At 44.8% G+C, this 27,881-nt stretch overlaps 1 protein-coding gene across 1 annotated transcript in view; it reads right to left on the minus strand.

Moving 5' to 3' along the window:
- Positions 1-27,881, minus strand: part of BANK1 (B cell scaffold protein with ankyrin repeats 1) — a 2,350,097-nt gene that overhangs the window by 398,458 nt on the left and 1,923,758 nt on the right. Inside the window, exon 10 of the mRNA XM_086961584.1 lies at positions 7,690-7,959. Coding sequence (XP_086817710.1) covers positions 7,690-7,959 — 270 coding nt within the window. The remainder of the gene's footprint in view (positions 1-7,689; positions 7,960-27,881) is intronic.

Genomic DNA, 27,881 nt, shown 5'->3' on the forward strand with positions numbered 1-27,881 from the left:
AACCCTTGGGAATAACAGCGCTGGCAGATCCTAGCATATCACCAATACGGAGAATAAATTAAATCAAGTGCATCAATAACACCATTGATTGAGGAGTACTTAAATTGATTGACTCTGGAAATTCAGCTGAGTGGGCGCGTTGGATGAGAAGGTAATGGCAAGTCTCTCCCTGCTGCTCAGGCACTGCAGGGTTTATTGAAACCGTTCAGCATCCTTTCTCTTGCAAAAAAAGCTTTCACTTGGCATTGGCCTGTGGGTGCTAAAGCATCATAAGGAAATATTAGATTTTTTTTATATGGCCTGATCATGCAAAAACTATAATTTAATATGCAGAGTAAACTTACACCAGTAAATAACTGCCTTGCAGAATCTCTCATGTACAGACACTCCTCCTGTCATCTTACCTTAGATGCAGAATTTGTCGTCTGTTCCTCAGCCTATTGCATGGACTTTGAGGATGAAAGCTGGTCTGTGCCTCTATATAAATAGCCTTTTCACTAACAGCAGGACCACCCTGCAATCCATCTTGACGCAGCTTATCAACACCAGCTAATAAGTAACATATATGTATGTTGTATCCAACAGAAATTAATTTGGAATTACATGTTCCATAAAAATAATGCAGAAATAACTGTGTCCTAAAGCATCGTCAATGTTGAATTTGCATGGAAAACGCGGGGTATCAGGCAGAAGAAACGTAAAATGAAAAGACAGGAATGGGGGGGGGGTTCAATAACAGAAAGCATTTACAAAGCCAACAGATACAGCTTTTATGTGCTAACACATGCAAACAGCAGCATTAACTGCCATAAACGATGGGTGGTGGGGTGGGAGGGGACGAGTGGGAGATGTCGCACAGGCACTGCTTAATTTGAGCCGGTGCTCACCACCGGCACCTAATCCTCAGCACCAGTGCTTATAGTACAAGTTAAGAACACACTCATTTGGAGTCCAGGTGATTTCCCCCAGAATCACAGGATTTTGAACCATGCTGAGACTTGAACCCAGTTCCCCAGCTCCAAAATCGGTAGTTCTAGCCATTAGGCCAAGTCCTCTACAGAATAATAAATGCCGGGCCTCTAGTCAGGAGGAAGTTTACACCAGCACATTTCTCTTGTTAGCGCTGTCTCCTGAGGAGAGCCCCGGCACTTTTCATTTTACAAATTAACCACTGCACACAGGGGAGGAAGGGGGAACGCAATATAAAAAAAATGTTAACTTACGTTTAGCCGCATCCAGATTCGCCTCTCGTCGTGCCGCCTCTCCTCTTCCTTCGCAGCGGCCCCTGGGACAGACTCCCTGTCCAATCCTGCTCCATTGCGAGGATTTGTCTGAGCAGACAGGAGAGATGCCCTGCTCAGACAAGCAGCTGGGCTGAAGAAACCTAAGTGAGCATGTATATTTTGGTCGGCCTGAGATAGCCGGCCAAAACACATGCGCCCTAAGGGAGTGGAGTGCACGTAGCACTCCTCCTCCCCCTTTCCATGCCTAGGCCCAGCCTCTCCCAACACCTCTGGCTAAGAGCCTGCAAATGTAAAATAAAACAATTCAAGAACGTTGTTTTATTTTATATTTGCTGGCTCTGAGCCAGGCAGTGGGGAGACGCTCCTCCGCCATTGCGGAGGAGCTGCCACTGGCAAACAGACAGGCACACACGCGGTTTGCATTCGTAGCACATGAAACCAGACCTCTTGGCTTTGACAATGGTCAATGGACAATGATAGTTGTCACCTGATTTATTCTGCTGCTATTATATCTCACCTTTATTCTTGTGAAACGTACACTTGGCACTTACATGTACATATTCTTTTCTGGATATCCATTGTGAGCTCTATGGTAAATAACTATTGTAGATTTTTCAAATCTGATCTTCCCAAACCATTATGGTTCTAGACGTCTGGGTGCTGCTTTTTACTCTGTAATCAGATGCCACTGCTTTCAATAAACCAGACACACTCCTGCCATTTTCTGTTCTTAACCCTTTCGATGCTCATGACGGAACCGTTCCTTCATGACCACGCTCGTTTTCATTAGGGCCCAGCACCGGCGGTAAATCGGGGCAGCACAGATGAGGTTAAGTAAATTTCGGCTTCACATAATGTTTTGGATGCTGCCAGAGGAAACATAGGGGCATATTCACAAGTCCCAATCTCCACTGGAGCATGTTCTGGTGGTATAGCACCATTTCCAATATTTACAAGGTGGCGCTAAGCCACTTAATGTGGCTTAATGCCACCTTGTAAATATGCCACACTGCAACACCCATTACCCACATTTACAAGGCTGAGGCAGCGCCAAAAACAGCACCATTTTAGCGCCATGGATTACCAGGCATTAGAATGGCATTACGAGGAGAAATCCTTATTTTCTCCTTATTTTTAGCCCTTTCCATGTGTGCTGCAGACATATAACTTACATCATTTAAAATTAGGCGTTATAAGGTTTCAGGGATGGGCACAGATGAGGAATAGCAAGAGGTTTTTAGGGTTCAGTATTGGTGGGGTAAAAGGTTGTAAAGGGATATTAGGATTCAGGGATGGTTAGGGATAAGAGCTAGTAATGTTTTTTTTTCAGGGTTCAGGGCTGGGTTGGGGTAAAGAGGTTGTAGGTTTCAGTGTTGGGTAGGATTAAGGAGTAGTAAGGGGTTTTAGGGTATGAAACCATGCAATTTCTGTAAAAGTATGACCCCTTTGAAGACATTGTGTTGTCAGGTATTTACATAGAGACCAGATGTTAATGTAGCAAACAAATTGGTGTAAGTTCTGTAACAGGTGTTTTTACTCTCAGATGCTACAGTAGTGTGATTTTGTATGTTACTTACACAAACAAGGTGGTTTATCCATTTTGCTGATTAGGGTTTGCAGATGCGGCACACCCGCACTGTCGGCCTTATTGAGACTGAATGGGGCCAACTTCTGTGAGTGCTTCTGTTGTTAGTGAGCATGAATAAGCCAGCCTTGTTAAAGACAGCTAGCCACAACCTACAGCATAATGTAAAGTGCTGGCCTCCCTCTGCATCTCAAGAGATTCAGGGCCCTGCTTCCCACCTTTTCTACAACCTCCTCCTGGCAGCCTCCCCCTGGCTGGGATAAAAGGATCGAGGGTCATATTACCAAGGGTGGCGATATGCAATTATCGCCGCTTAACCTCCTCCTGGCAGCCTCCCCCTGGCTGGGATAAAAGGATCGAGGGTCATATTACCAAGGGTGGCGATATGCAATTATCGCCGCTTTAGCAGCCGTTTTCGGCCGCTAAGCGGCGATAATTCTATCGCTCTATTAGCAAGCGGTCGCTAACAGCAGTTAGCGACAGCTTTTAGGCGATAGCAAGCGGTTTGGGGCCCGCTTTGCATGTCAGCGATATTTATCGTTAATGACATGCAAAGTGGGCGTACCCAACCTGTTAGCGACTGAAAGTAGTCGTTAACATCGCTATCGCCTATTACCAACACAGGCGTAGCGATGGAAATATTCGCGCTAAGCGCGAATATCTCCAAAAACTAACACCTGCTCAGAACAGTTCTTAGCCATTATATCCAAAGGGAGTTGGATATAATGGCTAAGACCCTGTTAGCGATAATGCGTGAATATCGCTGTATTCTCAGCAATATTCACGCACATCGCCGCTATCGCCTGGAATTTTATCGGTTTTGAGATAAACGTTGCTAATAGCACGTTATCTCAGCGATAAATTCCAGTGATGCGCGGCGATAAAAAAATAGCCGCTAAGCCTAGATAGCGATAAATATCGCTATTTGTTGGTAATATGCCCCTATGTGCTTGAGTTCAATTAAAGAAACTAAGGCGTGAACCAGAGATTCCTTTTCACTGGAGCATTAGATCTGAATTCATTAGGAACCTCTGCACGTTCTGCAGTGGAATATAAAAAACAAACATTGACAAAACCAACCAGTCTTGGTTCAAGCACTCCAAATGACTAAATATTGGTTGGTAGACTCTGAGATAGAAATGTGACTGAACTTAGACCATATAGACGGGAAGGCAGTGGCGAAATCTACAGACTAGAAACTGAGAAGGCACATAAAACTTAAGATAGATGAGGCAAGCTGTAAACTCTGCAGCTGGAGGACCAATTATTTTCTACCATAGTGAAGGTCAGAGCAAGATAAACAACCTCTGGGCAGCAGGTTCATGTACCATGACCAGGGGCGTCATTAACCCAACACCAAGCTCATAAATTCAACCTCTTTCCGTGTACGAATGGAAGGGAGGGAGAGGAGGGGAGGAAGGGGGCTGGAGAGAGGATGGATTAATGGGGAGAAAGATGGAGTATTTGATGGAAAGAAGGATGGATGAGCGAATGATAGCTGATGAATGGATGATGAATGAAGAGAAGGGGGATTGGGAGAAGGATGAATAGAGAGAAAATATAGATTGGTAGATGAAAATAAGGAAGGAAGGTAAAAGTGACAGGTGGAAGGATGGATACATGGATAAAGAGAAGGAAGGATGAGTAAAAAAGGAAGGTATGAAAATGACAAAGAAGGATAGAGAGGAGGAAGGATGGGTAAAAAGAAAGAAAATGAAGACAGAATTCGATAGATTAAAAAGACATGATGGACGGATGGGTGGGAAGAAGTAAAGAAAGCAAATGGAAAAGGAGGGAAAGCAGAATGCAAAGAAGGACTAAAGACTGAATTAAGGATGGACAGAAGAAAGGAAGGACATTCCTGATTTTAAGACTTTCAACATTGCCTGAGGGGGGGTTATCTGCCGAATGGCTGCAGGGTTCGCTTGCCTCACTTGCTCAGTCTGAGCTATTTGGGACATGGTTCAAAGGAGGTGTATATGTGTTTTCCGGTTTCTCACCTGATAGTGGCTCTCCAGGGCTGCAGGAGCAAAAGGGGCAGGGAGCTAAACCCACACAGAAACAAGGAAGAGCAAGTAAGCTTGGCAATAAACATTACCATTGACCCTGTAAATCGATCAGTTTTAAATGGAAAAGTAATCCAGAGAGCTGCTTCTACTGAAGTTGCAGCATCAGTCAGGCCACACTGAATAGATAACCCTTTATAGGGGTGTAAACACAACTTTTTTCCTAATACAATCATCATTCTGAGCTGGACAACTGAACGTTCTCAGAACTATTTCAAGCAGGTCTGGTGGCAGCTTTTCCCGTATCCCCTGTATGGACCCCACACAACTCGCTTCAGTTGAGTTCCCAGTGTCATGAACCTATTGCACAATATATTGCCATACAAGTCTATCTGTGGTGCTGGCCCAGTTTGTTGAGACCTGTTGAACGTGAGCAATTCTGCAATTAGTGTGGCAGGTATTGCTGTTGTCATTGAAACCACAGAAGCCCAGCACGACTGGAAGCTTACTGAAGTCAAGTACATCCTCTTTGACATTTGGGGATCAGTGAGGTCAAACAGGCAAGACTTACACTTGGAAGGTGGGTGGGGTAGAACACAAATGGGGCAAATACAAGTAGCCCTAAACTAACTCACAGCTTGTGCATCCCTGAATCCACAATTGCACAGACATCTGTAATTTTAGGTGCAGGAATTACTCCTGCTTATGAGATAATGGAGAATAACATGAAGGAATTACGGGGAATATTTACAAAGAAATGAAACAGCGCGGGCTGCAAGCAATTCAGCTGCTCCACGCTTCGTAATTTTAAAAATGAAGGGGTGCACCATATTTACAAGAATAAAAAAGCTGTCTAGTGCCAGCGTTGCAGGGATGATTTTGTTTGTGCAGGAAGGGACACCTTCCTGCACAAAAATAATAAATAATCGTGTTTTCCTCCTTCTCTGTGCGCTGAAGAATGCAGCACACATAGAAAGAGCAAAAAGCGAGGAGAAATCAAAGTATTTTTCCTTGTTGTGCCACTCTAACACCTCATTTTCAAAGGCTCTAGTTTTTGGCGCTGCCTCATATTTACAGATCCTTGTAAATCTGGGGCAGTGTCAAAAAAGCAATGGATGTTGCGTGGGAATTCCCACAGCAACACCCATTGCACACCCATTTACAAGGTGGCATTAAGCCATGCAAAGTGGCTTAGTGCAACCTTGTAAATATGGAGCAGTGCATTGCGCCACAGGAGCTTTGAAAAAAGTGACGCTCCGGTGGCGCAATGCTCTTGTAAATATGTCCCTATGTTCTCTCCCACTTTCCACATGTTTTTCACCATATTTTTGAGTTTTTAACCTGAACATGTCACCTGTTTGAGAAAGTAAAGTGCTTGGGTGAAAAATTCCAGAGTCAAGTTAATTCTCCAAATTTTCAACTCAAATACCAGAGCAATCGGAATGAGGCCACTAGCTCTGATAGTGCATGAATCTCTCACAATGAAGATATTGTCCAAGTGGTTCCACATTTATTAAAATAAATAATACTTGGTTTACATTAAGATAATATGCTTTATTGCTTCCCGAAGTGCTCTGGTGTTTATTTTAATTCAGAGATAAGGACTGCAGTTACTGTATAACTACAAAGAAATATGCCAATTTAAGAATAATTTTCACCATGGGAGTGGATAGGTAAAAGGGGCCATGGCTTTGGTGATGAGGCGGGCCATGGCAAATGGGTCATGAACCCGGTGGGAATCACTCTGCACACAGAAATAAGGAACTTATGTGGCACCACCTCCCATATCCTGTGTAGGTTTTAATTGGTGCCTGTAGAATGTTCTTTAACCCCTTCTGGTCAAGGGTTTCCAGCTCAAAGTGCATTTATGCCTCTTCACCATGTTATGAGGTATGAAACTGTGTGTTCCGTGGCACCACCATGCAATTTGGCGGGCCTGTAACTAAGGGCCTCATTTAGAGTTTGGCGAACGAGTTACTCCATCATAAATGTGGTAGACATCCAGCTCATCTTAGTGCAAGTACCATAGGATGCAATGCACTTGTAATAAGGCGGAAGGGATAACTGCAATGTTTCTGACTGTGTAACCACACCCCAATCCCTAAATCAGGCCCTAAATCTTTGGATTATATTTTCAAGAATGGCGATAACATTATCGCCGCTTTAGCGGCAGGAAACTGCCGCTAAAGCGGCCATAAGGGGCTTGATAATATGACCTTGTGAATTCCCATAGAAGCCCAGGTTCTGGTGTGCAGGACATCAAACAGGCAGTTTACTGCTGCTAGAGCGGCAATAATGTTATCGCAGTTCTTGATAATATGGCCCACGGTCTTCTACGACCCTGTGTGTGATCAGGCAGGCCATAGAAAAAGTACTTCAACTGTGCTATTAGTTAGTGACACTCAACTCGCTGTAGACAGGAGCTCACAGGGTCCGTGATGACTTTGCATTGGGACCGCACTACACATGCTGAGTCTGAGCCACGCAGAGGGCCCTCGTATCTTCCTCCACAGGCCCAGCGAGAGGGCGGCTGCAGTTCAGTGGCTGAAAGGAGCACAGCGATCATGCTCTTAATCAGATCTATTTGCTTTAAACATGTTTGGCAAACACTTCCTTGCACATCCACATATGTGAAGGGAGATTTTCTTCTTTCTCATGAAATGTATTAGTGGATCTCACATCAGATGTGGTGCCCCTTGTGGCTGCTTGTCAAAACACAGCTCCTTTCTTTCCCTACAACACCACACAACACATTTACTAACTTAGAAGCTCCATATTTGCAATATTCATTGGCCCCATTTGCATGACTGGTTTTCAAGGGCATAGCAGGCAAATACATATAAATAGACTCTACCTTGTGCTATGAATGGTTTGCTGCTCTCGCTGGTAGGAATGACACTTGGAAGTGGGCGGGGTGCAGGGGCTGGTGGTCTGTTGATGATGAAGGACTTTCGGCCTTTCCTTTTTTCTCCTTGGCCAGTGCTTAGTATATGGTCATACACATCATTGTTGCTGGCAAAGCTGTATGGATCCTCCTCCTCATCTTCCTCATCCTCCTCGTCTTTGTAGGCCTCTTGGTCCATCCACAGTTGCTCGCTCTCCTGTTTCAAATTCCAGCTTTGTTCTGTGGGATAGAGGCATGGAACCCATTTGAGTTTTTCATACATTTTTTCAAATACATGCTACATTTCAGCCAATTCCCAGCCTTGTGGGGACCACAACCCCCAAAACAAAGAGATCCCTCTCTTCACAACATGGTGAACATGCTTCAAGGCTCGGGCTCATATTTATAAAGCATTTGCATTGGCCTTGCGTGCGACGCAAGGCGGCGCAAGGACAATGCAAAGGCTCCAGTAATATTTACTAAGCTGTGCAAGGCCTGATTTGCATGGCCCTGTAAAAAAAATGTAACACAAAGGCAGCAGCTTGCTCTGCATCATAGTACATTTCAACTTGGGAGGCGTCTCACCAATAGATTTTGAAGCATTCACAGATTTACAAAGATTTTTAAACCTGGAAATTTGCCAAAATGCTACGCTTTCTCAGGTGATGTAAAATGAGGAGAAATATGTTTATTTCTCCTCGTTACTTCCTCTTTCCATGAGTGCAGGGTGGTGTCACTTCCTGCACAAAAAACAATCCAGGCTGTAACGCAGGCACCCTTGCCCAATAGTGCAAGGGTGTCTGCATTGGCACTAGGCTGCATACAGTGTGGCAGCGCAGGGACAGAGCATAGATGCTCCATATCTTTGAAAAAAAGGAGCATGGCCCATTCACCCAACGCAGCACAGTGCTGCAACTTTGCTTGCTGACTTGCATTGCGTGAATGTTTAGTAAATGTGCCCCATTGTTTTGCTGGATACAAAGGAATTGATGAAGGGGGCTCACTATGAGCAGTGCCAGAGTTAAATGTGGACTTGTTTGCTTGGTGTGCTCTCCATGCAGATTGTTCTTCCTAGTAAAGTTTGCAATCACAGAGTTGTCTGAGAGCGAGCGTGCAGTGCCAGGCTGCAAGGGAAAAGGGGTTAAGCAATATTGCAAAGATGAGAAATGCAAAACCCATGAGTAAAATGTTAGAATTAATATCTGCCACTGGTCTTGGTCCAGACTGATTACCAGTGGCTGAGAATAATTCAAGCACTCCATCAATCGCTTGCTGTGCTCAGCGCCGGACTGGCGTAGCAGTCATCAGGCGTTTGCCTGGTAGACTGCAAGGGTGAGTACCGGCTTTGGAGTGGTTTGGGCAAGTTTTGTTACTGGGGGCGGTTTTGCAGTGATGCTGCTATATCGGTCCCTAGCAGCAAAAGCTGCAGTGCTGGAGACCGGTTTTGTTAAGCAGCAGTGCTTTACGCTTGCCCCCCTCCCCCAAGGGTGTGGGGTTGGGGCAAGGGGGCGGTCCAACAAAATTCCCAGGGTTGCTTTGGGTTTCCAGTTTGTCCTTGGCTGTGTTGTGTAAGTGAGTCTTTAGAGGTAGGACAGGTAAGCTCAGATGTGGGTTCAGAGATCGTTGTGCTGTTAGAATAGAAACATTCATGCTTGCACTTTGTTCTATGTAAGTTAGCATTCGCTGCACCATTTTCTATGTGGTGCCATTTCGAGTGATAATTTAAACTAATCCTTCGTCATTTCTGAGAAGAGGCCTTTGCAGGGTTCCATTTCCCAGAGGCTGGGTTTTGGTTCACTAATGAATACGCTGTCCTTATTAGCGCATACCTTTCCCTCTAGATAGAGGCCTTCTCCCACGTGTCTAGTGGCGGGCACGGGCAGAGCGACCAGGAGTAGTAGATAGTGTGTGTCCGGCCTCAGAATCAAAAAGTATTCTCTGTATTTCATTGTTTAGCTGCATCTGCTTGGAAAATTCCATTGTGGGCATGCCTTCATAGGTTCTGCAATGTACATATTGTATCTCTATGCTTGCTGATATCAGTACCTCTGCAGCACTCCTAGCGACTAGGCAGACTGGCCTCCACTCGGAGTGTACCTGAATAAACAGATATTGGCTTGTATTCTCTACTGTCTGACCGACTCTTCATTTGGAACGAAAGGCTGAGAGGTGGTCGTGAGCGACCTGGGTGACCCGAATTGGGCCACTTCCTTCAGTGCCATAGGATTCAAGTTACATGTCACTGATAAGACACAAGGCTTAAAATAGCCTAGGGTTGCATGTGTTCCTGGTCAGAGGATGTGTGAGTAAAACCTAGGCATATTAAACCAACATAGAGGGATTCTAACTGCCAAGAGGACGCCAGCAGCCATCTCCTGCACGGGCTCCTACGAACTTGACGAATGACCGCATCTGGACTCGCATTTCCGACACCAGATTAGAAAGTCGCGGTTTATTTTCGCATCGCCAGCTGACTGTTATGAAGTAACTTGAACTTACTGCATCTATCTTGGGGATTAAATAACAACCCCGTACGATATCCTGGACCGGGAAGTTCCTTTTGGGCCGGATGAAATCATTGATATCGATTGCCCCACAAATATCTAAGATTTGAATGTGAGGAGCACCTAAAAATAAGAATAAATGCAACCCCGTTAAGATTAACGAAACGACCGTAAAGGTGCAGACAGTGATATCTTCATCAAGACTGCCCTGTGTTTTTAAATGAAATAAGAAAATCGCTATCTCAATATCATACACAGATATTTGAAACTAACTTCTACCATGTTTTAAAATGTTTGTGGCTCCTGAAGAAGGCATTTTTCCCAACGCCGAAACGCGCTTGGACACTAATCTTTGCCACTGATTTTAAATTGGTTATTTTGACAAACTGTGTATATTTCTTTATGTATTTTATTGTTCATTATTGGACTTGTTTATTATGAATTGTAATTTTTACTACATGTATGTCTAATTAAAAATAATACAATTTTTAATATTTTTAGCCTCAATTGTGCTCCACTACTGCAACCTTGGTTCCCTCTATGTTGGTTTAATATGCCTAGGTTTTACTCACACATTTTGTTTTCCCTGTCCTAGGAATTGTATCTATTTTCTACAGGGGATCCTTGTTATCCACACATTCCTGGTCAGAGGAGACATGACCTATTAACTGGATTGGTACCTTTTTGGGGCCAAGACTGATTTCCATGTGACTGGTCTGTGATAGAATGATGCAGACGAACTATAATCAAATGGACGGGAATGCATCCCAGATTAATTACCAGTGGATAAGAATAATTAAATCATTACACACTTGATTTCTTGTATTGTGAAAAATTGTGAAGCTGAAAAGGGAGAGGTGTAAAACTACAAGGAACAAGCAAGGTAAAGCAGGCGGAAAGTTATGTATGAGACGTAGTGGCGAAGGTGAAGTGCAGGCACACATATGACGAGGTTGGTAGGCCTCAAGACAAACATGAGGAGAATTTCTTGAAGTGTATTGTAGCGTTATATAGCACTTCATACCTTGTTGTGGATTACTGAAGACCATTATTGCACTGGTAGAAAGCTGCATGATTGGTGAGCTCACAGTTGTGTTGGTGCTGAGATCTTATGGAGGAAGAGGATGTAGCTTAATGGGCTAGAGCGAGTGACTTTGAAGCTGGGGAACCAGGTTTGAGTCTGGTGGAAGGCTCAAGCATCCTGTCATTCTGGGCAAATTACATAATCTCCCCATGCCTAAAAAAAAAATATATTATGTGTCTGTCTGTAATGCTACTGGTGCTCCTATAAAGCGCACTAATACCTTAAGGTCGAGTTTGTGCTATATAAGACCTGCAAAAAAAAAAGAAGAGTTTTGGTGTTGTGTGCGGGTTAACTAAGACGTGCTCATATTTTATTTTTGGGGACAGAGCCTTGCAGTATGATGGAGGACAGGTGTGAGACATAAGTGTGCAGCTTATTATGCCCTAGTTCCTGTGTTATTTTCATAGTTTCTACTATGCTTTCAGTATTTATTTAATGTTGCCTGCAGTAGAGTCAACTACTCTGGGTGGAGGACAGGCAGAATGAAAATAACAAGCATTTGCAATGCAAAAGTTCTCGCATTTGCGAGATTTTGAGCTATCGGCAATGCTATAGCTTAAACTCTTGCAAATGCGAGATCTATGGCCTTGCTATTATTTGTTTGTTTACTAGCGTCCATGCCACACCCCTGTATTTTTAACCTCTTAAGCGCTACTGACGACCAACGGTCGTCACGAGCGCTACCTCCCCAGTGCTGCGCACGTCCATTGGACGTCCATTCAGCACTAGTTCCAATGGACAGCGCAGCACTGGGAAGGGATATTTACACGCAGCTAAGGTGATAAAAGCCACTTCTAAAGAAATGGGTGTGGCCGACATTAAAGTGAAACCATGGCATGGGGTACTTTGACAAAAAAGCATCTGTTTATCAAGTTGACAAACAGATATTTTTTTGTAAAAGCACCCATGCCGCGCTTTCACTTTAATGGCGGCCGTGCACCATGCTTTAGACACGGCTTGTCTAAAGAAAGGGGCGCGACCTCCATGCATGTGAAAGCGCTGCATGAGTGCTGGTAAACGAAAATAAATAGTTGCGCCTGCTATACTTAAAGTGGACCGCGTTGCTAAAATAATGAAAAAAAGAACCGCTGCAGCTACAGTTAAAGCAGACCGCCATTAGTAAATAAAATAAAGGGGGCAGCGGGCTGCGACATAGTGGTTTGAATAGAGGCAAATCATTAAACAAAATAGTGCTCACAGCCAAGATAAAGCAGACCGAGTAAGAAGACAGGTAAAAGGTCCAGCAGCGGTGGCTGGGAATCGGACATTCTTAAAAACAAACCCTCTGCTCTGGTGACAGGGTCAGATAAACACGAAAACATTTTTGAGGCAAGGTGATGAAAAAATATAGCTTTGGTCTCATACTGGAAAACAACAGGTAGTGAAGTCCAGACCAGCCTATATAAAGAAAAGATTAAGAACCAGGGGGCAAGAAGGCAGCAATAATGGTCGAAAATCGCTGGGCTGGGAATGATCTGTGTATAGACACAAACAGATGTCACTGGTCAGTTTCCCAAAGAAAACAATGGTACAGATAAGTCCCTGCCTACGATGTGAGTGGACCTTGTATGATTCTGTAGTCCATATGAATACATCTTTCAAATTAAAGAAGAACAGATACTGAGTACCTGACAGTACTCGTGTTCATCAATGTGTGAATGAAGGTATCATGCACACCTGCATTGGTTTAAAGCAGAGTTGAGCGCCTTTTTTCTTGTATTTGATTTGCAGGGTCTAAACCATATATATATATATATATATTTAAATCAGGATTTCTCAGAGTAAATGCACGCCTCACAGACAGCAAGGAATAAGCCCCGTTACAACCATGCACAAAAATGCACTAAGTGGTAAAACAAAACCTTAACATAAGAAGAGACATAGATACCCATCTATTGGCCGATCTGTGCAAAGTGAAACGAGAAAACATGGATAAATCATGGCTTCCCCACTTAATTTGTGTGATTTTGTGCATTTTATTTCACAAAAACGTTTTCTTCATTATCGCGTTTGAAAGCACTTTCAACTATGTAAGTTCCACTAGTACAAAACCATCACTTTTAATAAGTACTTCCTAGTACCACACGTTAAAGAAATACACTTTTTTACATTTTGGAGAGACTGTCATATTTTGCGAGTTTTTTTGTAGACTTTACTTAGCAAATATTACTATTTTCAGGGCTCGGCTCTTTCACGAGCTCCAAGATCCGAGCCAGACCATTGACTCGGTTCCCCGTGGTCATTCGTCGGCTCGCCCACCTCTAGAAGTTACGATAGCAGGTTAGGTCAGGCTGATTTTCAGCTTGCGCAGTAGCCTGGCTTCCCACTATTTTCACCTTTAGAGGGCGCTCTGATGCCACTAACGAAGGACGCTTCCTCCAGGGAGCAGCCCCCGTCCACAGAGGAGAACTCTGGCTGCAACATTCCCCGGCACTCTCGCACGGATGACTCACCGCGGTTTTTATTATTAATATTAGAGATGAAGCTATCGTCTCAGCTTCCGCGAGAAGGATCGTGTCAATGTGATTTCCCTTGCTTCAAACGGCAACAAATATGGCAGGAGCATGCTGCGCGTGTCAAACAGATGTTGTGTTGTCTATGAACCGGGGAGCGCGGCCTCCTTCCTGTCATAAACTCTTGGACCAAGGCCAGGCTAAAAACTGGATTACGGAATACACACGGCTGTCCCTTCGCGTCATTGCTAAACGTTGAGAATGTGTGCGTAGGTCGTAAGCGAGGGGAGGAGAAGCAGGTGGGATGGAAACTAGGACGTCAATTCACGGGGTACCGGAAGTGACAACACACACCCTTTGACACTCTCAACCCGCATGACATCATTGAGACTCACCTATTTCAAGCCTCCTAATTGTTGCTATTTGGTCAGGGAATGCAGAAGCTACACTTAGCAAACAGTGCTCTTTAAGCCATGTTTACTTTGTGTTCCTCCTGCTGCCTTCAGGCCCACTGAGAGTGGGGGGAAGCATCACGGGTGCAAGAGGTAGTAGTTCCAGTATTCCCTTGGTGCCTCTAATTGACGTCCATGGCAAAAAAGTAATAATATACACTTGGTAAGATTTACTGCCATATTCGTTTTAAACACTTTGGGCCATATTTATGAGTTTTGTAGTGGAGGGCAGTACAGCAAGCCACCTTACTGTGCTGTGTGCTGCGTCACAGGGAAAGGGAAGAAATGCACTGTATTTATGCAATACAGCACATTCCTTTCTATGTGTGCTGCACACTGCAGCACACATAGAAAGATGAACAAACGAGAAAAAACATATTCCTCCTAGTTTTGCCTCTCCTGGGGAGGTGTATCTTTTTAGCGTATTTCCAGGTTCACCAGGTTCGGCAAATCTGGAAATGCGTCAAAAACCGGGAACGCCCGTGGAAGGCCCGTGGAAGGCCTCCCTTGTGCAGAGTAATGTAATGCAGCGATTTGGGCTGCATTGCATTACTCCAGATTTTTTAAGCCATTCAAAGCCACGCAAAGCCTAGTGTGCAAGAGCGACGCAAACCTGGTCATAAATATGCCCCTTGTTGCTTTTAATGTTCAGACACTACTGCTGAACTCTTATAACTTTACAGTCTAAGAATGGGGTTTCCATTTCTTCCTTTTTTCTTTTTTTCATATTTATTTGCAATTGGAGTTAAAGTACTTATAAGGATTTATTTGTGAAAAATGCTGCAAGCATTATTTATTCTACACACTACTAGGACTTCTTTTCTGAATGATGCCCGTTATTTTGGTACAGCACATGTGGGCTTCAGTGGTTTGGACGAGGCAGTTCTTACTTAGTTATCAGTAGCGGTCGGCAGTCGGAGTGCTGCCGGACGGTGATGTGGGTCGGGGGAGGATCAGGGCGGGGGGTAGTAAACTACGGAATACGGCCAAATACAGGTAAGAAAACATATAAATAAATAAAACAAATTTTGTTGCTCGCACTGCATCACATTTGGCGATGCAGTGCGCGCAATTAAATTCGTTTAATTTATTTATATGTTTACTTACCTGTATTTGGCCGTATTCCGTAGTTTACTACCCCCACCCTGCCCCTCCCCCGCCCCACGTCACCCCCGGCAGTATTCCCACCACCCACTGCTACTGTTAGTTATAGAGAAAAGCAGTAGTCAAGAAAGCAACAGCGGCCGGCACAGGTAAGCACGGTGAGACGGGGTGGGGTGGGAGGGGGTGAAGTCGATAGACAATAGAATAGGTATAGTTAAATACATAAATAATACCTATTCCCTCGTCTGTCAGCTTCACCCCCTGCCATGCCCTGCTCTGCCTCACCGCGCTTACCTGTTCCGGCTGCTGCTGCAATAAAGTCAATGTCCAGTTAGCTCTCTACTTTAAAACAGAGTTGAACTGTATTTTCATATGTAAAAATATACTACACATAGAATTAGGGTAAACATAGAAGACAAGGAGTGCCCAGCACATTCTGTGCTAGAGAACTGACCCCAAATAGTATCCCAGCTCCTGGGCACTAAGCACCAGAAATCACCTTCACATTGGGCCCTATGTCCCATGTTATCCTATGGAGAAATACTTTGCTCTATATCAGTGGTACTTAACCTTTTGATTTCTATTGATCCTCAGTTAATCATTACTGGAGCCCAGGGACCACCACTGAATCAGTGGAATCCTTTCTGCCTATGGGTTGGTGCTTCTGGGCAGATGCTTTTTCTGATACACTGCTCAAAGCAGAGGTATGTCAGTTGATTGCTGAATACTTTGAGATTTGCAAAGGATTGATAAACAGCCCTGGCACAATATGGGAAGCTGGCAAGACTTATATAAGGGGGATATATCTCCGAACACTTGGCCAATCTCAAAAATACACAAAATCATTGGGGGAAGCTAGCGGAATAGATGCATAGGTTAGAACCTGCTTATGTGCAAGAGAAGCAAAAGAGTACATTGGTGCAGTTCCAATTGATACTAGCAAGCTTTTCAGCGAAGCATAATGTAAAAAACGTTTAAAAAATAAATAAATTCAACTCAGCCAGACATTATTGAGGGGAAGAATAGCTTGGGACAGATGCTAGCTCACTTCCTGCACCCACAAAGAGCATCAGAAGGGGTTATGATGGGTGTTTACAATAGTAGACAGGCCTGGGACTAGCACCCTGACATCTTCAGAGCCTTTTATAGACTACTATACTAATCTTTATACTTCCAAGGTCTCACACCCATAGCCTGACACCCGTGCCTCCTTGATAGGATCACACTAGCTTGTCTGTAGATCCACAAGAGAGAAGACCTCTGCTACAACCACTCTTGTCTAGGAAATACTCAATGCAATGAAAGTGATGCCAAGCAGCAAAGCCCCTGGTAACAACAGGCTAACAGCTGAGCGTTATAAAGAATATGGTGATACCCTAGCCCTGCATATGCTCGGCATATTTAAGGGAGTGAGAGAGAATGTCTTGCTCCTCACACTCCATGCAAATCCATTATTCTAACCCATCTCAACCCTGACAAAGATGCATCATGATGCTCCTCCTATAGAACCCTTTGCCTTATTAACACGGATGGTAAAATACTATGGAAAACTATCACAAAGTGTTTGCTACCTTACATGTCTGGTCTGGCCTTATCTGAACAAGCAGGCTTCATCCCTGATTCTCAACGTGAACAAGAGAACAATCCCTTTACCCTTTACACCCTGAGCTGAAAGCAGTGGCAGTTTTATTAGATGTCAAAAGGCCTTTGACTCACTGGGCTGGCGATATCTGGATTATAGGGTGGATATTACTGCAAAATTCCTTGCCACAGACCGAGGTTAGGGTGAGGAACATTATGTCACAACCCATTACCATTTAGAGAGGATCTTGTCAAGATTGCCCTTTGTCACCTCTGCTCTTCGCTGTAGTACTTGAACTCGTTGCATATTTGCTCAAGGGGTGCTATGCAACTAGTGGGCTGCTATTTCTACTTCGCAGATGATATACTATTATATGTTAGAGTACCTGAGCAAAATGCATCTTCTATCCTAAGAGAAATTATTAGACTTTCGTGAACATTCATCGTTCTGCAGTCATTGAAATAAATCTGATATAATAGTGCTGACATGCAGTGCTGCACCATTTTGTGTGGCATTTCTGCTGCAATGGAGCGACACAGACTATATGTACAATGTGAGACAGGTGTAGAGATCCGAGACAATCATGGCAAGGTATTAAATTATATTCAAAACTTAGTAGAGGAATGGATATTGTTACCCCTACCTATGGTAGGTTTCACTGCGCTTAACAACTTGGTGATCTTCTGGAAAGTGCTGTTCCTTTTTACGAATATTGCCATACCTCTCTGAAAGACATTTTTTCAATCAGCTGCTGGCATTGCTAATTTAAGCAGACATCGGAAGGTAAGCAGCACTGTCAAAAATGGAAGACTCTTGACACTGTCATAGTATGGAGGTGGCCTTGTTGTGCTTGACTTTGAGCTTTAATGTTCTGCCACAAAGGTGCAGTATGGGGAGGCATCGCCATAATGGTGGCAAGGTAGGAGCGACCCAGTAGAGCTCCTCCATCCAGCACTGCCCAACATCACTGTGTCACTCAACACAGAGCCCTCGGCCCCCTAGGACAACTTCTGAGCCTGGGTGAACACGGTGAAGCCTTAACAGAGACACTTGAGCCCCGGGTGGAGTGAACAACTGGAGGCATCTGGTGAGAGGGTGACGGGGCCGCTGCCTATGTGACACACAAGCGGAGTCACAGGACCAGAGATCCTCCGAGGAAGAATAGGGTGACCTGCGTCAGCTCTCTATGCACCACACTTAGCGCCGGTGCTGCACAGGCTGATCCTTTGCCCAGCGGCACACTGGGTGGGGCCAATACATGAGATCTGACACTTGAGGCCACGGGGTAGCCATGCCCGCATGCAGTGGACCAGTATGTGCTGCATAGATTGGACTTCCACTAGACCTCCAAGTATTGTCAGAGAGCTGCATGGTCGGGGGAGAGACCCCAACAAACATTAGAAAAGCGCCGGCGTGGCTGGTGGAGCAGTCTGGAGACAATTGACCCACAAAAGCAGGACCAGGGCGGGGATGGGGCTGCACTGTCATAGCATTAAGGGGCCTCCACTAGACGTCAAGCAAGGGTGCTGCACCTTTATCCCCATCCTGACTCTTCTAGTATTCCCTTCTATGTGCATCCAACAACAGGGCACTCAGCCCTGTACAGAGGCCCTACTTCAGCCACAGGGTTCAGGCAAACACTATTGACTGCAGCATTAGAACCACAGCAGGGGCCTATGGATGGGGACATGTCACTCAATCCACCTGGGCCTTCTGCGTGGCCTGACCCATCCCAGGGCACTTCATATCGGATCATAATGGCGGCCGATAAAACCAAAAAGGATGCCTCTGCAAAAGACTTGCTCACCAAGGTAGCCGCACGTGAACCACCCCTTTCACCTGTTCTTTGTCTGGGACAAGGATACTTCGGTGATCCGATCCATGGAAGAGGGCAGCTCGATCTTGGGCCCGCCCGCCCATCCATGTGGACAAGTCCCTGGCATGAGATTGCCCGCCCAGTGGACCTCCCAAAAGACGAATCCCACACTCTGCAAAAAAGGGCATTCTCAAACTAACCCAGGATGACAGTCGCCAGGAGCACACAGTTCTCCTCCGGAATTTCCAGAGTCATAATGCCAAATGGGACCAGACATTGGATTAGCCTCCACACACACACACATCCTCAAACAGCTGCCCAGCGCTGCCTGAAGGTCTCCTGAAAGGACCCAGAGGCCAAGCCGCTATCCCACCATGGATGCGCAACTGATGATACACTAGATCCTTTCTCACTCCTACTCTTAGGGTTCTACTTCATGCTGTTGTCCTAGGTGGGTCGCACCCTTGTGCTTCACCACACACCCAGAGTTACTCCCGAGTGCTACCCACAGCAACACCTCACCTGCCCACATGGTTAATGTACTGAGCTTCAAAGTTGGAGGCTTTAACACCCCAGCAAAAATACTGGCCCTGTTGTCCATTTTAAGAGATGCCAAATGTGACATTGCGTTACTCCAGGAAACACACTCCCTTAAAAAGATTGAGGTCCAGCTGATTCGACAGACAGTACTACTCATTGGGGCCTAGCAAGAAAGCAGGCATAGCATTACTGCTAGCCACCAAATTCCAAAGAGGAATTACACAAATCTAAGGACAAATCTCAGGGAGGCTCCCCTCCCTATTAACAGTGAATGCCCACACATTCACACTCACTTACCTGTGCGCACCCATTGATCTCCAGGAACAATTCCTACTCAACCCTGTGGGCTTGGTGGTCGCAACTCCAGACCAGGACATAGTTATAAGGGGCGACTTCAACTAATTCCATGATAATTCCATGGATAGGTGGAGCCTAAGCAGGGCAAGTGGGTGGGTTCTCTCAAACACAGGGTACAATGGCTCCAGGATGTAGGCCTCACTGATGCCTGGCACCATATGAATCCTAAGTCTAGAAGCTACACTTTCTTTTCGTTCTCACATCAAACCTATGCTTGGATAGATCATTTTGTAGTCTCTCCATGCATATTGGGGGCTGTAGCCCAGACAGATATAAAAGTGGCGGCCCTGTCTGATCACTCATCGATTATGGTGACCTTCCATATGCTGGGTCCATTCAATCCCTACTGTCAGTGGTGCCTTAATGATAAATTACTCACCTACGATTTTATTAAGGCAGAGAACCAAGAGGCTATACGCATCTTCCTCCACCTAAATGATATGCCCATTACTCAATTACCCTCCTTTGGCAAACCATGAAAGTAGTATTGCAAGGGACATTCCTGGCCATCTCTACAAGGCTCAATAAAGAGAGGCCTGAGAAAAGGACCACTCTGGAGTACAACGTGAAGGCGTTAGAGGCCAGCCATCTCCGAACAGCATTCATAAAGCACGTAGGCAGCTGATGTTGGCTAGGAAGCAGTTCAATGCTCGGGACTGGGATAGAGAAGAGTACGTTCTTCTCCACTCTAAACAGCAATACTACGCAGGTGGAAATAAGGCAGGCCTCCTGCTTGCCTATAAACTTCAGGCACAAATCCAAAGAAATATGAATCGGCAAGGCCCAAAGAGCCATAGTGCTTTCAAAGATGTAGAGATTGCTCAAACATTTTACACCTACCTGTACACAGCAGAAGTGGACTTGGGTAAGATCCTCCAATTTCTCTCCTCGATACCCCCATTAGACTACCTTAGAGCCTGCCATAGGTCAGAGCAGCCCCTGACAGTTTATCTAGGCTATAACCTGGTAAGGCCCTAGGACCTGACGGCTTCACCCCAAGCTTTATTAACTATTTGGCCCCCAACTAGTGCCTATCCTTGTACACCTCTATAACTCATTCAGCGATTTGGGCATGCTCCCTGCGACCATGATGGAGGCTGTGATTACTGTTCTCCCTAAACGAGGTAAGAATCCTAAGCTATGCTCCTGGCATCGAACGATTTCACTTTTGAATGTCAATGCCAAGCTTTTTACTTGTATTCTGGTGCCACGCCTCTACCCATATATGCAGGCGCTGATAGACCCTAATCAGAAGGGCTTCATCCTCGAAAGGAGCTGTAGCGACAACACCAGGAATCTCCGGCACATAATAGAAAAGTCACTAGGAAATGAGTCCTGGCATTGCTTCTTTTTGTTGACACAGAGAAGGCTTTCAACCAGGTGCACTGGCCGTTCCTTCATAGAGTGCTGGAGCGTGCAACGCTTGGGCCATGCCTTTTGAAATGGGTCTGGAGTGGCAATTGCGATCCCATCACCCGGTTGAGGGTAATCAACTACACCTCTAGACCATTCGCAGTACCACAGGACAACGGTCAGAGTTGCCCTCTGTCTCACCTCCTTTCTGCCCTATACGTGGAGCTGTTTGCAGAATGGATACAGGCAAGATGATCAATTAAAGGCATATGCTTTGGTGGCCAATAACTTAAAATAGCCCTCAAAGCCGGCTAAGTCTTTCTCAGCCCGGACCTCCTTCCAAGAGCTCATGAATGAGCCAGAAGCTAGACGGTCTCGGGATTCAAGGTGAATATCCAAAAAACCAAGGCCCACAGCCACCCTATAGAACACAAAAGGACAAAGAGCACCTCAGGCATCATTTGCCATTTCCCTATGTGAAGGGCAGGGTACCATAGTTGGGGCTCATGATCTCCTCCACAACCTGAAAAATTGCAGAGCAACATTACTCCGACCTCCTAGCTGTAGCATGCCAAGAGTTACAGGGATGGAGTGCAGGAGGGCTTTTCTGGGTGAGAAGAATAGCAGCTGTGAAATTTATGTTGCTACCTAAGGTCTTGTACTTATGCAGATTCCCTCCCTGCTCCTCCACATCAGATCCTCAGTAAGTTTCTACAAAGGATAGAGTTTTATATTTGGGGTGGGAAATGACCAAGCATTGCCAGATCTAGAGTGTACCTCCTTTTGGCAGACGGTGGTCTGGGTAACCCACACCTAACCAATGACTACCTTGCTGCCCAACTCAGATGCATTGTGTAATGGAACAGACCACTATCAGAAATATACTGGGGATTCATTGACCATTGCATCACAAGGATCCACATATGAAAGGTCCCATGGCTTCCCAAAGCACTCCGACCCACAAGTGTCTGTGTCATCTATCATGCAGGGGACTATAGCAGCCTGGACAGACCATGGATGATAAGGGTCTGTCTACCCCTACTTCTCCTTTCATGCCCATTATAGAAAACCCAGTCTTCCCTCGAGAACACACTGGCTCTGAGTACCACACATGCCAATCAGCTAACTGCAAAAGAACTGGGTACATGTACAACTCAAGGGGTGTCATGGACTTCCTGCAACTCCAATCTGGTCGACCTCAAATCTGGTGAACCGTGTTGGAGTCTCAGTAAAAACGCTCAACATCCTGTGATTCTGGAAAAATCACTTAATCTCCCCGTGCCTAACAAAACAAGCGTTTAAAATGCTATAGGTCTCGCCTTGATTTAAGTTAAAGCCATTTGATTTGCTTTGCTTTTTAAAAAATTTTTTTTTATTAAAAATGTTTCCCTCTTTTTTACCCTTGCAGGGCACAATACAAACTTAAACAGATAATGACATACATATAAATGATAACCAGCAAATCACGATATACATTACATTGTGACATATACCAAGGATAGTTTTGCGGCACCACATTACAAGAGAGGGAGATAATTCATGACAAATAATATAAAGCCATTTCTAGATACTGAGCTCTTATCTATCTTTCCAATTTTTCATGGGTTCCCATATTTGTTAACCAAGTTTTCTTCCCCTTCTGCCCTTCCGTGCGTATATCTCCCTTTCCAGATTATAAATGGAGAGAAGTCTGGACAGCCATTGGTGAAATATAGGGGGCATTGGATCTAACCATGCTGATGCCACACAGAGACGTAACACTGCCATTGCAACAAATAGAAAGTAATTAGCAGTGCCTTCCCCGTCTACTCCTAAAATAACCCTTGCTGGTGTAAGCGCAGTGTTAATTCCCAGGGATTGGTCCAAAAAAGTTTCAATTGCCTTGTGCAATGGCTGTAAGCTTGGACAGGTAGCAAAGATGTGAACTGCCCCAGCATCTGAACTACTGCAACGAGGGCATGTGGTTCCAGATGTGCCCACCCATTGTGCGATCCTAGCAGGCGTGTAATACAATGAAAACATTGTTTTATAGTGTTGTGCCTGTAGTGCAGCACAACAAAGAATATTCCTTCCTAGTTCTAATGAGAGATGAAAACTTTCCTGCTGTCACGAAGGCCAGGAACCACAGGAGTCGACGTAGGTCCCAACGCCCCTCCGCCCCCAAGGTCACCCGAAAAATATCTCAAGGTAACCCCTGAAGCAGGGGGGAAAGGGGAAGTGGATGAAAAAGAGAGAGACAGTCCGTAGTTGACTGCTGACGATAGCCTTCAGTAGACTACCGTCGTCATCACCTTGGGTTCTTGCTGGCGTAATTGCTGACACCTGTAGGCAAACAGAGCATGCAACCACAATTCCACTACTCTTTATTTACACTGAATCTTAATTAAGAAACTCTTACCCTTAGAACCTGGGCTAAGGCTTCTCTCTCGCAGTAGTTGCTTTTGTTATGTTAATCGGCCTGAACCTGCATAACACAACATCATTAACGCACTATACAACAGATTTATGACCTCTACTGACTACTTTGTATCTCTGGTTACCTTTCACTGAAAGGCAATAGCAGGAATATATTCAACTGTTAGGACCGGAAAATCCTCTGTACTCCTGGACTCTAGGAATACCTAACTATGAGTAAACTAAAGGAAACTACAATGAACTCTAGATAGTTCAGTCACTATCGAGTTCTGAAGGGAATAATAATTTTCCTCTGAACGTGAAGTGCAAAGAGCATCCAAATGTCAAACAAAATATTCAAAACCCGGTGTGTCTAGCAGCCGCTAAACAGTCTCTACACCGGGATACCTTGTCTTTAATTGTCCCACGTTGCGCATGCGATTATTTCCTCACCGGCAAACATTTGAACAGGAATTCTCAGCAAGACTTAAGGCGAAAGGAAAATCGTGGCGAACACCGCAGCTGGACAGTTGAAGTGCGCAGTTCGTTAGTTGAACGTGCGCTTTGTTACGGCCACTGCCCGCGCGGCCAAAAAGACTGGACCGGCTTTTTGTCTTTAGCCGCGTCAATCTTTGACGGCCATTGTTCAATGTCAGACTGCTCATTCCAGACAAACATCGTTTAACAAACAACGATGTAACTCGATGATTCCTCCACCACTGCGGATATTTGGACTTGATTTTAAAATGTCGATTCTTCTTGTTTCCCTTTCTAAATGAACTGACAATGGTGACGGAGGTCTTGACAGTACCTCCCTCCAAAAGGGGTCCCTCCAACTTGGGCTGCTTTGGATGTGCTTTATTGAAATTCTGAACCAATCTTGGGGCATGAATATGAGAGGAAGGTTCCCAAGATCTCTCCTCTGGACCAAACCCCTTCCATTCAACCAAATAGAATAGTTTATTTTTTGTCACTCTAGAGTCCAAAATTCTGCTAACCTCAAATTCCTCTCCAGTCTCTACCATTACTGATTGAGGAGTTGGCTTGAACCTAACATTCTCTGGATTCTTTTTTTAGTAAGGATACAGGAAATGTGGGATGGATTTTTAATGACCTTGGCAATTGGATCTTAACTACCACCGGGTTTATGACCTTCAAGATTTTAAATGGGCCAATGAACCTAGGTTGGAATTTCCTGTTTCCTTTCAACCGTAAATGTTTGGTGGACAACCACACCTGCTCTCCCACTTTAAATTCGACCCCTGTTCTTCTTTTCTTGTCTGCCTGGAACTTGTATGATGCCTTAGCTTTACTTAGGTTTTCTAAAGCCCTCTCATAAGACCTTCTCAGTTCTTTCAATTCACTAGTAACAGCGGGTACATCTTCATTCTGGTTACCCATAATCATTTTTGGATGATGGCCTGAATTCAAATTGAAAGGGGTGTATCCCGCGGAATTATGCACTGCGTTGTTATACGCAAACTCCGCGGTCTACAATAAGTCAGACCAGTTCCCATTCTGTTCCAATAAATAGAGGCACAGGTATTGCTCCAATTCTTGGTTTAGCCTCTCTCTTTGACCATCGGTCTCAGGATGATAACTGGTTGAATATCGTGAATCGACACCTAAATTGTGCATGAATGTTTTCCAAAATCTTGACATAAATTGGGTACCCCGATCAGATATGATTACTTGAGGAATCCCATGAATCCGAATTATGTGTTGGTTGAATGCTTGTACTAGCTGCATGGCTGTGGGTACTGATTTGAAAGGAATAAAATGGCCCGTTTTTGTAAACGAGTGCATCAGCACCAAGATCACCGTGTTACTCTGACTAGATGGCACGTCGACAATTAAATCTAAGGATACTGTGTGCCAGGGGTAAGGGGCATTTGGCAAGGGTTGTAGCAATCCTTGAGGAGCTTGACGGCTAGGTTTCCCCTTAATGCATAATTCGCACGTCGATACATACTGCCCTATGTGAGCTGCCAGGCCACCAGAAATGCTGCTTGATCAAAACGGTAGTTTTCTTCACTCCCTTATGACCTGCCGACCGGTTGCCATGACAGCCTTTCATTGCCTTATCTTGCATTTCTTTGGTTGGCAAGTACAGCTTCCCCTCATAGTAAGGCAGACCATTGAAAAGAGTCTTTTTATCTTCTGAACCAGTCCACGCTTTTAACTCATCTGAAGAACAAGTTTCTTGTATTTCCTTTGCAAATTCTTCCATATGGATGGTTCCTATAATTTTATCCAATGGCATGATTGGCTCTGGCGCCGTAACTCGAACTTCATCAAATGAATTCATTCGCGACAGAGCATCGGCCTTGCCACTTTTTGCGCCAGGTTTGTAAGTTATCACAAAATCGAACTCTGAAAAGTACAGCGACCACCTCAATTGCCGTGGGGTAAGGGTTTTTGCAGATTTCAAATATTGCCAGTTGCGATGATCCGTTGACACTGTCACTGTATGTTTCGTCCCTAAGAGATAATGTCGCCAGTCTTGAAATGCTTCCTTGACCGCTAACAGCTCTTTGTCGGCAATGGAATAGTTGTATTCGGGTCCGACAGCTTCCTGGACCGGTAAGCGAGTGGGTGAAGTTGGCCAGTTTGCTTATTTATTTATTTATTTATTTAAAACACTTGTATAGCGCAGCTGTCACCTTGCAGGTATCCTGGCGCTGGGATAGCACCCCACCAGTTGCAAAATCCGACGCATCAGTTTCCACAAAGAAAGGCTGATCCGGGTCTGGGTGCATTAGAATTGGCGCGGTGATGAAGGCCTTTTTCAAAGTTTGAAAGGACAACTCTGCTTCCGGGGACCAATCAAACTTCCTTCCTTTCTTTAGCAGCTGAGTATTTGGCGCAACCTTGGTGGAAAAATTAGGAATATATCTCCGATAGAAATTGGCGAAGCCAATAAAGCTCTGTATTTCTTTCACGCTTTTTGGGGACGACTTTTTGCTTGAACCTTTGAATTATCCATCAAAACTCCATCGGCAGACAGAACGAACCCAAGAAACTTCTCAAGCTTAACAAAAAGGTGGTTTTCAAGCAATCTCTGCAGAATGGCCCTCACATGCTTGACATGATCTTCTAGACAATCTGAGTATATCAGAATGTCATCGAATTACACCACGGCTATGCGATCCAGAAATTCCCGGAGGACATCGTTGACAAAATTCTGGAATGCTGCGGGAGCGTTGCTCAACCCGTATGGCATGACCTGATATTCAAATAATCCGTATTTTGTCCGGAAGGCCGTTTTCTACTTGTCTCCCTCAGCAACTCTTGCCAAGTGATAGGCCCCTCGTAAGTCTAGCTTCATATAAATTTTGGCCCCTTTTACCTGATCCAACAATTGAGAGATAAGTGGTAAAGGGTATCAGTTCTTGACAGTAACCTGGTTTAAGGCTCTGTAGTCGATGCATGTGCGCAAGGTTCCATCTTTTTTGGGTTGAAAAAACAGAGGCGACGACACTGGTGACTGAAATGGCCGTATAAATCCAATTTTGGAGTATTCATCCAAATATTCCTTTAGGTAAGTGTTCTCGACCTCTGTTAATGCATATATGCGACTACATGGTAAAACGGCCCCAGCCTCCATCTCAATCTTGCAGTCGTACTCCCTGTGGGGCGGAAGCTTTTCTGCATTCTTCTTGTCAAACACACTTGCAAGATCTTGATACTCCTTAGGAATTTCTTGTGTGTCAACAATGCAAATGTTCACTGGAACCTGAGCTAATTCAGTAGCTGGAGATCCAACAGACTTCGGTTTAATCTGGAATAGCAATTTTTTTGACAATATTCTGAGGTCATTTTAACTGTTCTTCTTTACCAGTCAATGACAGGATTATGCTCCGTCAACCACAGCAATCCCAGAATCAATTGGAATTGTGGTGCGTCGATCAAATTAAATCTGATAAATTCTCGATGTCCCTGTAATCCTTCCAATTCTAAAGTTTCAGTTTCCTCGACTATTGGGCCTGAAGTTAAATTTGTGCAATTGACAGCCTTCACCACCTCCATGTGCTTCTTCCGAATGGCCTTGACTCCGATCTCTTGAGCGTACTTCATGTCGCAAAAATTGCCAGTAGCACCGGAGTCAATCATGACGGAGACTTCCTTGATTTCTTACATACCGAATTTTACAGAGAAGGAAACAGTCAAATGTGGGGCTGCCGACTGTAGCATGTTGACCAACTGTTGTTGTCCTTGAGTTGACTCTTCAGAACATCCCACCAGGGCAACTCCATTTACTGATGGGATTTGTCTTTTAACCCTTGATTCATTTTTGCCTTTTTAGGACATTCCCTTACAAAGTGTCCTGAACCACCACAATACAGACACAAATGGTTGGTTCTCCTCTTCTCTTTCTCTTCTTTAGAAAGTGGGCCTCTAATAGAACCAATTTGCATGGTTTCGTCCCCGGTACTGACTTCAGACTTACTCCCTTCGGACTTGATTCGATCGAGACGTGGTATAAACGGTCTGTATTCCTTCTTCTTCTCCTACTGCCTCTC

The sequence above is a fragment of the Lissotriton vulgaris genome, chromosome 3_1, assembly GCF_964263255.1.
Source record: "Lissotriton vulgaris chromosome 3_1, aLisVul1.2, whole genome shotgun sequence".
Classification (NCBI taxonomy): domain Eukaryota; kingdom Metazoa; phylum Chordata; class Amphibia; order Caudata; family Salamandridae; genus Lissotriton; species Lissotriton vulgaris.